This window comes from Rhododendron vialii, chromosome 11a, assembly GCF_030253575.1.
Source record: "Rhododendron vialii isolate Sample 1 chromosome 11a, ASM3025357v1".
NCBI classification, from domain to species: Eukaryota; Viridiplantae; Streptophyta; class Magnoliopsida; order Ericales; family Ericaceae; genus Rhododendron; species Rhododendron vialii.
Window position 1 is genome coordinate 30,462,749 of NC_080567.1, and position 14,834 is coordinate 30,477,582.

General features: G+C 42.5%; 1 protein-coding gene across 1 annotated transcript; it reads left to right on the forward strand.

Annotated features, from left to right (window-relative positions):
* Positions 1-1,019: 1,019 nt before the first annotated feature.
* Positions 1,020-8,684, forward strand: LOC131308780 (serine hydroxymethyltransferase 7-like). The gene is made up of 4 exons (XM_058335796.1): positions 1,020-2,248; positions 5,262-5,667; positions 7,924-8,025; positions 8,119-8,684. The coding sequence occupies exons 1-4, from the start codon at positions 1,367-1,369 to the stop codon at positions 8,334-8,336; spliced, it is 1,608 nt and encodes a 535-aa protein (XP_058191779.1). The 5' UTR covers positions 1,020-1,366; the 3' UTR covers positions 8,337-8,684.
* Positions 8,685-14,834: the final 6,150 nt, after the last annotated feature.

Sequence of the window (14,834 nt, forward strand, 5' to 3'; positions counted from 1 at the left end):
TTGTGTGATTTGTGGGTCTCTCTCCCCATTTTTTCTTTTTTGATCTGAACGTCATTGAGGACTGTATTTTCCAATCCGTGAATCCGACCAATCAACCCGAAATACCCTTTCGATTGAAACCGACCACCCATTCGGTCAGTCTTGAGTCCCCTTTTGGCAAACTCGACTAGAATTCAATTGGGTCAAACCCGACAAAACCCGACCCGTGGAGAGCCCTAGGCCCCACACAGCCATTAGGTGGGTTTTTTCCCTATTGTGAAACCAACAACATAACTTATACTATTTAAAGTTAAAACGGGTACAGGAGTGATATAGTTCTTTACAAAACAAGTACTTGTGATGACGGACGAGAAACAAGCCTTTTTTGGCCAAGAAAATATTATATTTGCTCGGTAAACTGTGGAATGCGTTGCCTCACCCGGTGACAAGAAATTGGCTTGCCTTGCCATTTTCTGGTTCAAAGGCATGCCGTTTTTTATGTTTCCTCTGAGCATAACCCAAGGGACGTGAAGCACAAGCAATTGAAGACAAACCCAATCCTCATACAAAGAAGTTTTTGGGCGCCAGTAGGATACCACACACGTGATACCCCGTGGGCAATCCGGACCATCCACACGTATTTTGGACCGTCCAGATTTTTAGAGAGTGAAAAAGAGGAGAGAGCAGTGGAGTGAGGGGAGAGAGAGAGAGAATACATCTGAACCGTTGGATCATTGCTTGTACGGTCCGGATTGCCGACGGGTATCGCCACGTGGTACCCGCTCGACACCCAAATCTATTAAGGTTGGGTTTGCATAAGGCAAATGATTTTGGCATTTCAATTTTTGATAGTAACACTTCAAAATTTGTCTTTTAATATAAAAATTATACATAACAAGCACAATAAAATACAAATTTTGAAATGTCATCATTCAAAATTAGAGTGCAAAAATCATTTTCCTTTGCGTAATTGCATTACAATTTACATGTTGCGTGCCGATTTGGGCAAGTAAAAAATCTACTCTTTTGGGTCAAGTGTAGAGGTCAACATACGAATCTGGACGGACGACGGAAACACGTCCAGGTGCATGCCCTCGAACCTGGCCCTCTTTCCTCAAACGAAGCAAATCCCACCTATTTTCCCTTCCCCCCACCTCCCCTTCCCACGCATCTTCCTTCATCTATTCGTATCTAACACGATTTCCTTGTCCAATTCCAAATCAAGGGTTTCAGACGCATCATCCATGGAACCTCCGCCCACAACCTCCCCATTCCCAACACCATCACTCCACTGCTCCATACCACACCATTATTATTCCCACTCTCTCTGTTGCTCCCATCCTTGTCCTCACTCCTGATCATCAACCTCACTTCGAAATCCCCACAAATGAACCACCCAGGGTACGTCACTCATTCGTCGATTCAGCTGCAGTTGATGGAGAGCCACAAGGCCGGGAACGATGTCGAGGAGAGAGAAAGCAATGAGGAGGAGGAGGAGGAGGAGGAGGGGGGGAGAGAAGTCAAGTTCCGAATCCTGGGCCACTCGATGTGCCTGAAGCGGAAGCGAGAACCGCAAACCCTGGAGTCGAGGCGGAACGCGGTTCGCTCTTGGGGAAACCAGCCGCTGAGGACAGCGGACCCCGATATCTTCTCAATCATGGAGAACGAGAAGATTAGGCAGTTCAAGGGGATCGAACTAATTGCTTCGGAGAATTTCGTTTCTCGAGCGGTGTTAGAAGCCCTAGGGAGCCACTTGACGAACAAGTACTCGGAAGGGATGCCAGGGGCGAGGTACTACGGTGGGAATCAGTACATTGATGAGATGGAAACCCTATGTTGCAATCGCGCTTTGGCCGCATTTGGATTAGATTCGGATAATTGGGGGGTGAATGTTCAGCCCTATTCGTGTACGACGGCGAATTTTGCTGTTTTCACGGGTTTGCTGTTGCCTGGGGAGAGGATTATGGGGTTGGATACACCTTGTGGGGGGAACACTAGTCATGGTTATTATACGCCAAATGGGAGGAAGGTTTCGGGGGCTTCGATTTTCTTTGAGAGTTTTCCTTATAAGGTGAATCCGCAAAGTGGGTACATAGATTATGATAAGCTTGAGGAGCGGGCGCTTGATTTTAGGCCCAAGATACTCATTTGCGGCGGGAGTTCGTATCCAAGGGAGTGGGATTACGTGAGGTTGAGGCAGGTTGCTGATAAGTGTGGAGCTGTGTTGATGTGTGACATGGCTCAAATAAGTGGTCTTGTTGCGGCTAAGGTGAAAATTTGGCTCCTCATCGTTTGTTGTTGCTTGAATGTTGATCTTTCTTCCTTAGCTTACTATCTACTCTTGGATTGTGATTTTTGTTTTCTATTGTTGGATTGGGGTTTTTATGTTAATTAATTGTATCTGCTTGCGTGCTCTTTCTAGTTCAGATTTTCCAATTTGTTATAGTTATGTTGTTGTTTTTTTAAGGGGAAAACTAAAATATATTTGGTTTTGGTTTGTCATGAGTCATGTTGGCGAGTACGATCGATGAATTTCGGGGGTAGGGTGGGCCTGAAATTTCTGTAGGATTGTGGGCTTTACTCAAGGCTCTGCATCATGCGCAACACCATTTTTTAGTACGGGTTTTGACTTGCAGCTGCAGAGCATCAAGTTCAGAGGATGTCGCAGCCACGGGAGGAAGGTGAAAAGTGAGATAGTAGCAGGTGGTGCTTTGCAGTTGATAGAAATTGCAGTGGATATAGAAACAAATTGGAGGGAACCGTTAGATTGCCCGAGGGAGAGTTGTCAGGGTGTTTCACGCTCTCTTGTAGGAGAAGGTCATATATACCTTGCCTAACTGCCTGGGTATTGTTCCATCACTAGGCACACACGCGGGACAATTTCCAAGTGATAAAGTGTGGTAGGGACATCGTGTCTATCTATCTTGATGAACGGTGGAGTTCCGGCAGTCAGTGTTCTAAAAGTTGGCCTAGGCGGCCACCCAACGCCTACATTTTAGGGTCTCGGCATTGATTATTTGTTTTAAACATTAGTCGGGAATTAGGTGGGGATCGGTTAGTTGGGCGGCGACTAGTTGGCAGCTTAGTTGCATGATCCCAGATCTAAGGCTGATGGACCACAGACTCATTCTCGCATCCACGACTTAATTGGGAATTCATACGGAGTATTTCAGACTAAATTCATACACTTCTGTCAGTTCCTAAATTCTCTTATAATCAGACTGATTTGTATTGACCAAGCTTTTATGTTGTACTCTAGAAACCTACCTGCCAGTACACCACTGTGCACATGCAAAATAAGAGATGAGAGATTATTCAGTGCCCTAGGATACCCCACGTGGTGCCCTTGGCCTCTTTTCCACCTTTTCCATCACACATTGGTGTGGGGCCTACACACTTTGTCTTGGATGGTTGGAACCCACACCAATATGTGGTGGAAAAGGGGAGGAATTTTCAGTGCCAGGTACCACGTGGTGCTGCTCGGCGCATCCTTGCCGTCCGAAAGTGTTTTGTACGATTCGGATTAAAAATAATCTATTAACGGTAATTGATTATACCGTTAATAGACTGTTTTCTATTACCATTAATAGACTGTTTTTAATCCGGATCGTCCAAAACACTTTTGGACGGCCTGGATGCGCCGAGCGGGCACCACTTCATCGTACCCCCCCGGCGTTGAAAAATTTCTCGGAAAAGGGACATAGGACATCACTTGGCGGTGCCTCCGGAGCACTAGATAATTTTTCCATACAAAATAGTCCATTCAACTGTTTAGTGTCCAATCAACATTTGTTTGTCTTGAACAAGTCATAAAAAGGACTAAAGTTGTTGGGGCTTGCATTAAACTATGTAACTCGGTTTCTTTTGCAGCAGGAGAATGATATTTGTGCTTCTTTTCTATTGTTCACACTCTTCTTTTGTGTTTATTGATGTGACTCTACTATGTTATCTTTTCATTAGCTCATTTTTTTTACACATCAAAAGGGAAAGTAATAAAGTCACATAAATAAAAACAAGAAAAGAGAATGATGAAAAAGGAGTGCCAAGATTAATTTCCTTCACAATTATTAGGGCCCAATTATTATTGTTATGGTTTGTTAGGTTTTTGTATTTTGAGCAGTTATTAATGATTGGATTTTTGGTTTTTTTCTTTCTTTCTCCTAAATAGATTGACAAATTGTATATGTCTTATCTTTATGTTTTTGTCGTGGGCATGAAATTTTATGACAACTATGTGAGTGTTTAAAAAATGGCTATGAAATATTTTTACTTATGTATATATAGAAGACGATTTCAGTTACTCTGTCCTACAGTTCTTCTAGATATGAAGTATGAGCACTTTCGCTCTCCCACACCCACACCCGCTCACGCTTGCGCATTATGTGACATAGGTCGGCGGGTCTATTTCATAATTTTGAGAAGTTTTAGGGTATATTGTGTAATATTAAAAATAAGGGGGGTTAGGTGCATTCGTAGCGATTTATGTGGTAAGTACTTAGTTTCATTTCATTTTGAACTTTGACCATCGAACTTTGTATCTGACTAATTAGTTGTTACTACTTTTTAATTGTTACTCAAACTTTGGGGAGGTAGGGAGATTTTGTTTTATAAAAAAAGTAGAAAAAATGACTAATCTCTTGGCCCTGACCAGTCAACCTAGGCACTAGGTGCTCTCTTCCGCCCGACTAGCACCTAGCAATTTTTAGAACGTTGCTCTGGACCTCTTTCTCAGTCGTGGCTGGCCATGGGTGTGCAATGTTGAGCAGTCCTCTCTAGCCTCCAAGCCACTGATAGCTCTTCAATTCTGCTGTGCTGGTCCTAGGCCTAAGTCATACCTCTTTGACTTAGTTTCTTTTCGTGGCACGAGTTTTAGAGTTATACCGCAGGGTACCACAGTGACCATGTGGAGGTTCAGCGGTAAGTCTGTCATGCCTCTTTGTCACGTCACTTAGCCATTTTAGCAGTTTTGGTGTTGTGATCCACCATGCAATCATAGTGGTCACCCTTGTAGAGATAACGCTGCTGTATTCATGACTAGCCACGTAGCATGTACCTTCAAGGGTCTACTTTTTCCTGATGATGATTTTAGGATTTTGCCTCCTCCATGTTAACCTATCTGAAATGTGAAGGAAAATGACAACTAGCTATTCATTTTTATCCTGCCATAGCCCTTGTTTAACCTTTAAAGGTTTATTTATGTAAATGGTTCTGTTTTGTAGCTTTTGACAACTTATTCTGTTACATTCTCTTCTAATAACCTGTATGGTTGATTCTTCTTGAAGGAGTGTGTGAACCCCTTTTACTGCTGTGACATAGTTACCTCAACGACTCACAAAAGTCTTCGAGGCCCCAGGGGAGGCATTGTTTTCTACAGGAGGGGTTCAAAGCCAAAGAAGATAGGGATTCTTTTGAATCAAGGTGATGGCAGTGACAGATATGACTTCGAGGACAAGATAAACTCTGCTATTTTTCCAGCTCTGCAAGGCGGACCGCACAATAATCACATTGCTGCCCTTGCCATAGCCCTGAAACAAGTGGCTACTCCTGAATACAAGGCATACATGCAACAAGTGAAGAAAAATGCTCAGGCTCTAGCATCCGCTTTATTGAGGAGGCATTTCAGATTGGTAACTGGTGGCACCGACAATCATTTGGTACTTTGGGATCTAAGGACTCTTGGACTAACAGGTATTGTATCTTCTTCTCTGTCACCCTCTGCATGAGTTGGTTGGAAAAATTAGACATCTCCTGATTCAACCCTCGAGTGCCGGACTTTTTTGAACTATTGTAAGTTGGAATTTGTTTTCCATATCTTGGTTTTGTATCTAATTTTGGTTTTGCATCCCTACTGGATTATCAATTATGTTCTTTGACATGTGACTTGATAATTAAGGTGATCTATGGATGGAAAGATAATGTAATATTGGGAGCCATCTCTAGATAGATTCTGTGGGAGGTAGGAGTGGGAAGAGTACCTGAGGTCGCCCTCCGGGTATATGGCGGTTGCTACAACGGTACTCGGGAACCACCGGAGGTGGAGGAGGAGAGAGCTCGGGGCGGACTTAGAGAGAGAGAGGGATGGCAGTGGAGAGTAGGTGCGTATTGAATGCCTTGAATTCTTTTTTGATCGGTATTGAATGCTTGTCTTTTATATGAACCTTGGAGATGAGGGAGAGCCAGGTGTAGGGCTCCTCCCCATTGGTGGACAGAGTGGAGGTTGACCTCTTTTCCTCTCTTAGTCCCAAGTCAGGCCTTGGGGCTTGTAACCAAGGAGCCGACAGAGGCTATTTCGGTGATACATGGAGACCCGTATCATCTGCCGAGTCAGGCGAGGTATGATACGAGCTCCGAGGTGCCAGGCGGTAGGTATGATACTTCTTCCGAGGTGTCAGATGGCGGTCAATGCCCCCTCTCTCTCTAGGACCGGTCAAGTTAGAGCTTGCCGGAGGCAAGCTCGTCCTCCTTGACAAACCTCTTGCTCTAGCCTCCAAGCCACATTCCTCCGTAGGTCCCGAGCGGGGTGCCTAGGTCCTGCTCCCGGCCTAGGGTGGTGTATAGAGTCGCCTTTAAGAGTTCGTGGAGTCTTCGAAGTGTCGAATAGGAGGTGAGGTGCCCGGAGGTGACCTCACCCCTCCGCGGGTGGAGAATTCTTGGAGAAAGCCTTGCTCCTCCGGAGGCGCAGTTTGTGGAGGAGGCTTTGCTCTTCCCGGAGGTGATCATTGTGGAGGAAGCATGCCTCCTCCTGGAGGTGAACTTGTGGAGGAAGCATGCCTCCTCCTGGAGGTGAATCTTGTGGAGGAAGCATGCTCCTCCGGGAGGTGAAACTTGTGGAGGAAGCATGCCTCCTCCTGGAGGTGAACTTTGTGGAGGAAGCATGCTCCTCCTGGAGGTGAAACTTGTGGAGGAAGCATGCCTCCTCCTGGAGGTGAACTTTGTAGAGGAAGCATGCTCCTCCTGGAGGTAAACTTTGTGGAGGAAGCATGCCTCCTCCTGGAGGTGAACTTTGTAGAGGAAGCATGCTCCTCCTGGAGGTGAAACTTGTGGAGGAAGCATGCCTCCTCCTGGAGGTGAAACTTGTGGAGGAAGCATGCCTCCTCCTGGAGGTGAACTTGTGGAGGAAGCATGCTCCTCCTGGAGGTGAAACTTGTGGAGGAAGCATGCCTCCTCCTGGAGGTGAACTTTGTGGAGGAAGCATGCCTCCTCCTGGAGGTGAACTTGTGGAGGAAGCATGCTCCTCCTGGAGGTGAAACTTGTGGAGGAAGCATGCCTCCTCCTGGAGGTGAACTTTGTGGAGGAAGCATGCCTCCTCCTGGAGGTGAACTCTTGGAGGAAGCATGCCTCCTCTTGGAGGTGAATCTTGTGGAGGAAGCATGCTCCTCCTGGAGGTGAAACTTGTGGAGGAAGCATGCCTCCTCCTGGAGGTGAAGCTTGTGGAGGAAGCATGCCTCCTCCTGGAGGTGAACTCTTGGAGGAAGCATGCCTCCTCTTGGAGGTGAATCTTGTGGAGGAAGCATGCTCCTCCGGGAGGTGAAACTTGTGGAGGAGGCCTTGCTCCTCCAGGAGATGGTCACCGGCAGAGTTCTTGGAAAAGGTGTATCCGGTTGCAAGATATATCATATACCCATAGATTCTAAGCAGCTGCCTTAATAACATATTAATTCGTGGTTTACTTTTTATCCTACAAACCAAAAAAGAAAACAAGTTCTCAGCCTCCTCCAAATGAGATTGTGCTAGCCTGAACTTAATAGTTAATGGTGCATTTTCTTGCTCAGAATTTAATAGGTTGATTACTCAGGCTATCCAGCTCCTTAAATCCTGTTTTCATTTTTCTCCTTGTAAACACAGTGAACCATACTGTCCATCATGCACCACAGTTGTTTCTGTCATCTGGTGCTGTCATCTGAGCTGTCAATTTTTTTTGTATTTCGAGTCTATTTTTCACAGGTAAGAATTACGAGAAGGTCTGTGAGCTGTGTCACATTACTCTCAACAAAATTGCTATATTCGACGATAGTGGCACTATAACGCCTGGAGGTGTGAGGATTGGTATGTGAAGATCGAGTCGCATTTCTAAACCCTAACTGTTTTGTTTATGAGTCTTTCGTGTCCCTAATTGGACTTTTATACTCATGCCCTCAGGTACTGCTGCGATGACATCTAGAGGTTGCGTAGAGGCCGATTTTGAGTCAATGGCTGAGTTCCTCATTAGAGCTGCTCAGATAACAAGCGCAGTGCAGAGAGAACACGGGAAGTTGGCTTTCCTTAGTGGCCTTCACAATAACAAAGACATTGTTGAACTACGTACACGAGTGGAGAATTTCGCAACTCAGTTTGCAATGCCAGGGTTTGACGAGTAGAAATGCTTTCCAAAGGATGCCTTCAGTGTGACCTCCGCGGCTCCGCTCCGCCACATGGTAACAAGTGCTGAATCACACACAGTCTTCTCTGTTTGCACAAGGTTTGGCATCTCTATATTGTCTTGGATAGGCTAACTAGTTGCTACATCTATTTACTTGTCCTCAATTCTTTGGAATGTACAATGTATATTACGCCGTTCTGGTAGAAATTTACAGTGATATGGAGCCTGTGGTATAATGTGAGTCATGTGACATGCTATTTGTGGGAATTAAAGTGAACAGCAATTCTTTTATAGTCCTCCATAGTTGTTGGCGAGCTTATTAAATACATGTGAATTTCATACAGGAGCTTGAATTCTTTTTTCCCTTGCTAAATTATTTTCTCTGTATGTATCTTTTTCTTGATTTATTCTTATTTGATTGGCTTTTGTTACATGTCTTTTTTTTCCCCCTGCTGTAAGTTGTTATATGCCTTGTTTTATAAAGGGAGGCCTATAACTTGTCATAATGTTATATATGAGTATCACAAACCTACATATCAATCACACACCCTTGAGTCCTTGACACTAAAAACATTGGCAGTGAAAGCGGGTTAGCGTAACTTACCCTATTTATAATGTTTATTGGTACTTTGCGACTATACTTTAGGAATGCCGGCATGGGTGTCGATTCTGTTACAGTTGCTATTCCATTGAGACATTCACTGGAGTGGGCTGGTGCTTGGACACACCTCCCTTTCATTCCTTTTCCCTAAACTGTCCTGTTACTAGCTTGCAGAGTTTGAAGTGTTGCAAGTGGGGTGTTTTTTTTAGAGAAAGAGAAATAGCTGTACTTAGGAATAACCATAAAAACGAAATTGCAAAGAATAAAATTGATTTTACGAAGAATGAAAATGGGAGGGAGAAACAAGGTTTACATGGTTCGGCATGTTGACGTACATGGCATCCATGATCTTTATAGAAAGTTGCTATACTCAAATGGATACATACATGAAATAGTATGTTTAAAGTGTGAAAATATAGAAGATCATCCTACGAGATTTCGGTCTATGTTACTTTATTTTTGATGTCGAGAGATAAACATTACTAGTGTTGTAAACTATCATCTGACAAGTATATGGTGTTAAGTGAATGTTCCACAAATGGTTGCTGTTTCTCATGCCTTATTCCAAGTGCTGATTTTTGCTTATTCACTGTGACTATAGGATTTGTCTGTTGGAATTGTGTCCCTCTTATAAAAGCAGTGATACGGACATAGATGAAGTGCACAGCTCCGGACACCGATGTGTGTGGAACAGTCTGATACACGTGAGTCCCATACTGTGGATGTGGGTTCCATACACGTCAGACGGTTCCAAACACATCCGTGTCTGGATCTTGTGAACTTTGGTATATGTCCCTAACTTTTGACTCTTATAGTTAGTTTAATATGCATATATTGTGTCTGAAGCAACACCCACTTTAGTCCCCATTAAAGGGGTTTTGGTCCTTTTGGAAGGGTAGTAGATTAGGTGTATTGCCCACGATTGGAATTAAGGATTTATTCTCTCAAGCTCAGGATCTCGTCGCCAACAAAAAAAAAAAATCGTTGGAGCACAAGTAGATGTTTGCCTATTCGTTTAACTTCGGGGCCTCGAAAGTAGTAGTACATAGATCTATTCAAGTATCTATGGGCCCGGAGTTATTAAATACATAGATCTATTCATGTATCTATATATTCTCTCTGAATGCAATAGGTACTTCTCGTTGTGGCTCATTGATGCCCGAACCAAAATCCGGAAGATTGAAAACAGGGGGGGGAATGAAATCATTCCATCATTGGAATGTGTGTGTGTGTGTGTGTGAGAGAGAGAGAGAGAGAGAGAGAGAGAGAGAGAGAGAGAGAGAGAGAGAATAGTGACAAACTAAACTGGGGGGAAAACAAAAGGAATCATCCCCCCAAAAAGAAACTTTGTAGTTCGGGCAGACACTTTTTTCCCTAGTTGATAATGAGCAGTCACTGTTATCCTCCTCCCGATGGAATAGAATAATTAAGTAGGAGTAGTAGTTTCAAGGATGCCAGTTGTTTTTTTTCAGGTTCAACAATCATCAAGTATTGTGTTGAACGACAAAATGCATGCCTGTGTTAATGATCTCCCTGTTGGAGGGTAAAGTGCTAGTCGACCTGAATTTGTACATGGCAAAATATAGGAAAATAAGCTACTCCATTTATTTTCTTGAAACTCCTTTGATGAAGGGCAAAACCAAGTGCACGAGGCTTCTGTCATTGTGGAGTTTGGGGAAGGGTTGATGCACACAATATTACCTTTGATGAAGGGTAAAACTCAGTGCACGAGGCTTCAGCCATTGCGGGGTTTGGGGAAGGGTTGATGCACATAGTATTACCTCTGCAAGCAGAGAGACTGTTTTCGTGACTCGGATTCATGACCTCCTGGAGGTCACAATGGAGCTTGAAACTCCTCTGATCTTTTGTTCATTTGGAAATTGGCTGACAACTCAGTCAACTTTCCTTAGTGCGGTATACATGAATCTTCCAAATTATCTTTAGTCAATCATCCACCAAAATGCTCCAAATCCCTTCAAAAGAGAAAACAAAAAAGAAAAAACATTTTCCAAATTATTGATGGAAATATATGGCGTCATAGTGATATATATATATATATATATATATATATATATATATATATATATATATATATATAGAGTTCTTTTCAGGTCCGGACGCCTTACGGTCCGGACCGTCCGGACCTCGCATTTCCCGATTGAATTTCGATGATCCAAGCCGCTCAAAGTGATCAGAACGTGATTTTAAGGGTACCCGCGAGAAATCAGCAAAAAAAATGATCGGGAAGGGCTTGATCCGAATAGTTTTTTATTGAACGGTTCAATAAAAAACTGCTCGAATCAAGCCCTTCCCGATCATTTTTTTTGCTAATTTCTCGCGGGTACCCTTAAAATCACGTTCTGAACACATTGAGCGGCTCGGATCATCGCAAATCGATTGGGAAAGGGAAAATCCGGACCATAAGAAAATCCGGACGAGTGGACCTGAAAATTACTGTATATATATATATATATTGAAGGTTAATAATTACTTGAAGTGTTATGACTTTGTTTGGTTGTCAATTTTGAGATAAAAAAAAGTTATAGTTAGCGTATTTTTTTCGTCTTTAGTCAATAACATTTTAATTTTTTCTTTTTACTTTTTGAGAGAGGTATACTATATACATCCAAAATGTAAAAAATAAGTAAAAAATCACTAAAGACGAAAAAACACTAATAATGAAACCGTCAAAAAATTTGGAAAAGAATATTTCTAAAAGGGGAACCAAAGACAGTGAATCTAATACACGACTTTTTGAGTTCTGCTATAGGGACTGACGGGTCCAGCACCGAAATCGTACCGATGGTCGCGCCGGGCCATCTTCGGCCACCAGACGGCCGATCCGAGCCGTCCAAATTTAAAAAAAAAAAAAACCGAGTGGGCTAAAGAGGGAATCAACGGCATTTGACATGCGTAGATGCTTGATCCAAACATCCCATTTTTTCATATATACACACGAAAAGTAGGGTGTTTGGATCAAACACTCTACACACATCGGATGCTGTTGATTTTCGCGTGGGCCTCTCGTTTTTTTTTATAAAATTTTTGGACGGCTCGGATCGGCCGTCCGGTGGCCGGAAAAGGCCCAATGTAAATGTGGGTACGATTTTGGTGCTGGACCCATCGTTCCCTATAGGTTTTCTGCTACTTTTTTGGATATCCCTTGTTTATTGGGCTTCTTTTCCACATACAAGGAGTTAGAGTGTTGTTATCGGGGAAACCATAAGTGGTTTATGAAGCTGAGTTTACCCCGTTCGAGAAAATAAACATGTTTCGAAGATTACTACTATAACTTTTAATGGAAGAACAAAATCATACTCGAATAACTTGATTCGTTTTTGCACGGTTGAGGAGAGTGAAAGGAAGTGATACTAAAAGAAATGAGGCAACTAGGGCTGTAAACGAACCGAGTAGTTTGCGAGCTCGGTTCGGCTCATTTAGTAAACGAGCCGAGCTCGAGCTCGAGTTTTCGGCTCATACAGAGGCTCGGCTCGATTAAAGTGGCTCGTTTAGTAAATGTCTAAGCTCGGCTCATTAAGGGCTGAGCTTGAGCTCAAATTTTTGGCTCGTTTTGTTAGTAAACGATCTAAACTCGTGCTCAACAAAGGTCTGTTCGTTTACAGCGGTAGAGGCAACTGAGGAACCAGCTCTGAGAACACAAGACAATGTCACGGCTTGTGTTGATACGTAGGGATTTGGATAATCATGAAAATACAAAAAACCAAGAACAAGAGCATAACAGAACAACAGTTCTGAAACAAATTGGAATCAGACATATATACTTACCAAACAGGAGTAAAAAGAAAAAGAGAGAGAGAGAGAGAGAGAAAAAAAAACTGCTTTTGTGATTTGTTTCAGAAAGCAAAACCCAGGAATCTTCTTTTTCCCATGTTGTCCTACTATACCCCCCCTTCCACTTTCCATCATTGTTTCACAACTGGAATGATTAGTCATCTACACTACCACAACTCAAAAGAATCTCGTGTGAAATTTGCAGCAAGATTTTTGTTATAGTTGGATTGTAACCAGGGACCTTGCAGTGCACACCTGCCAAACTGTCCGTCTCGCCAACTAATGGTTCAGATTTCATCTCGGCTCCTCTAGATTTGAGTCGTCCATTGTCGAGAGAAAAATTGAACCATTGATTGTCGAGACACGTCTCCGGGAAAACCGTCCCACCAATGACCTGCAATTCACTTTCTCCTCTTTTTCTTCCTTCAAGGTACAAGAAAAATCACATAAAGAAGAATTTGACAATCCTCACACCTACCCTTTATGTTTCTCTAATTTTACTTATCTTCACCATAAAAAGAAGAACCAGAACACTATTTCATCTTTGGTGTTCCCCTTGAGTTCTTACTCATGTTACTTCCTTAGTTCTCAACTATTTTTGGTTGCTGAACCATAAATCACTTGGTTATTGAGGATTTTTCATGGTTAGTGCTTCTTAATACTTGCTATGTTACATGGGTTTTTTTTTTTTTTTTGGAAAAAATTATACTATCAAAATTTTAAATTTTGTCGTAGAATTATGCCCGGAATAATTGTAATATGCATGAAATACTCTGCGACCCTTTTTGTAAATATCATTATGATCTAAAACATCAAGATGAACGGATATTTTGCTGTGTCCCCGTGTCAAGACAACTCGACACTTGTGGAAACTTTAATTACCAGATTAGAACAAACCTAATATCTTAACAGTGCAAGCTTCAGATCTTTGCCTAATTAAGTACTACAAATTAGTGTGAATTAGACAACAAAAGTTGGGCGGAGGAAATCAAACCTGCCTGCCGGTTGGGACGATGACCGGCCAACAAACAAAATTTAAAAGGTCTCTTTAACCTAATTTTACCCTATTCCTTCGAAGAATTCTGTCACAATCTGATATGGCTTTGAGAGGTTGTCATGAGGACAGGGAGCATAATTTCCTTTAATTGCTATAATCATCTTCTTTTTTTGCTTGATATGAGAAGCATCTTTAGCAAATCTTAATCTAACTTTTGTTGCTTTTGGCTTGACCTTGTGCGGTAATGTTGTTTTTGATACCAATATGGAATGATATGGAACTTTAATCTAAGTGTGGTTATGCTTTTTTCCCACTTTGCTTTTTCTGCTCTTGAATAACTGTTGCCTTTCGTATAGTCTCCCTGTCATCTGGAAAAATTTGGGGTGGTAGAAGTCTAGGAATTTCGCAAATGGTCTGTTCAAGGCACGTGATTCCTGTCTTTAAGACGTTATTTGCCCCCACAAATCCGGTATGCACTAGGTCGTTGACAAATTGTCTCCCAGGATACAATGAAGCACGCCTTCGAAACCGAAAGTTTCTAGTCTATTTGTAGTCGTGACCCTTCCTCCGAGTCACAAGACTCACTACCCTTCGAAACTGATTCTAGCATCAAAAAAAAAAAAAAACCTATTCCAACAGCCAGAAAACTATTTCTGACAGTCGCTTACCAACCACAACCAACTCCCCCTGGTTAATCGTAGCCATTTGATTGTGTTGATGTAAGTATCAACCGTCCGATCATATCTAATCTAGATAATAAAAAATGAAAGGCTATGGTGCCATAGCCATGTTGCCAAGTGCCAAGTAAGTCACTAGTGCCAAGCGCGTGCCTGCAATTTCACCATCTTATGCAGGCACTCACTTGAAAATCCGAAATCTGAAATCCATTTTGATAATCTTTCAGCATATCATGCATAAAGACACCGGAATTGCTCAAAGAAAACAGTAGCGCTAGCATGTGTTTGAGTAGCTGCAATGGTAGATTCATTTTTAATCAGCTATATACAAGTATTCAAGGTTTGGCCTAGAGGAAGAAACTACAAGAGATTGATCTGTCCAATTTGCTGAACTTATGGTTGAATTTTGCAAGTCGAAATTGGGATTTT

What these genes read in the sequence shown, in the direction of transcription:
- LOC131308780 (XM_058335796.1), top strand. Translation starts at nt 1,367, where the DNA reads ATGAACCACCCAGGGTACGTCACTCATTCGTCGATTCAGCTGCAGTTG. An exon ending in GTGGTCTTGTTGCGGCTAAG is followed by an intron (nt 2,249 to 5,261) that starts GTGAAAATTTGG and finishes TTCTTCTTGAAG; the next exon opens with GAGTGTGTGAACCCCTTTTA. An exon ending in AAGGACTCTTGGACTAACAG is followed by an intron (nt 5,668 to 7,923) that starts GTATTGTATCTT and finishes TATTTTTCACAG; the next exon opens with GTAAGAATTACGAGAAGGTC.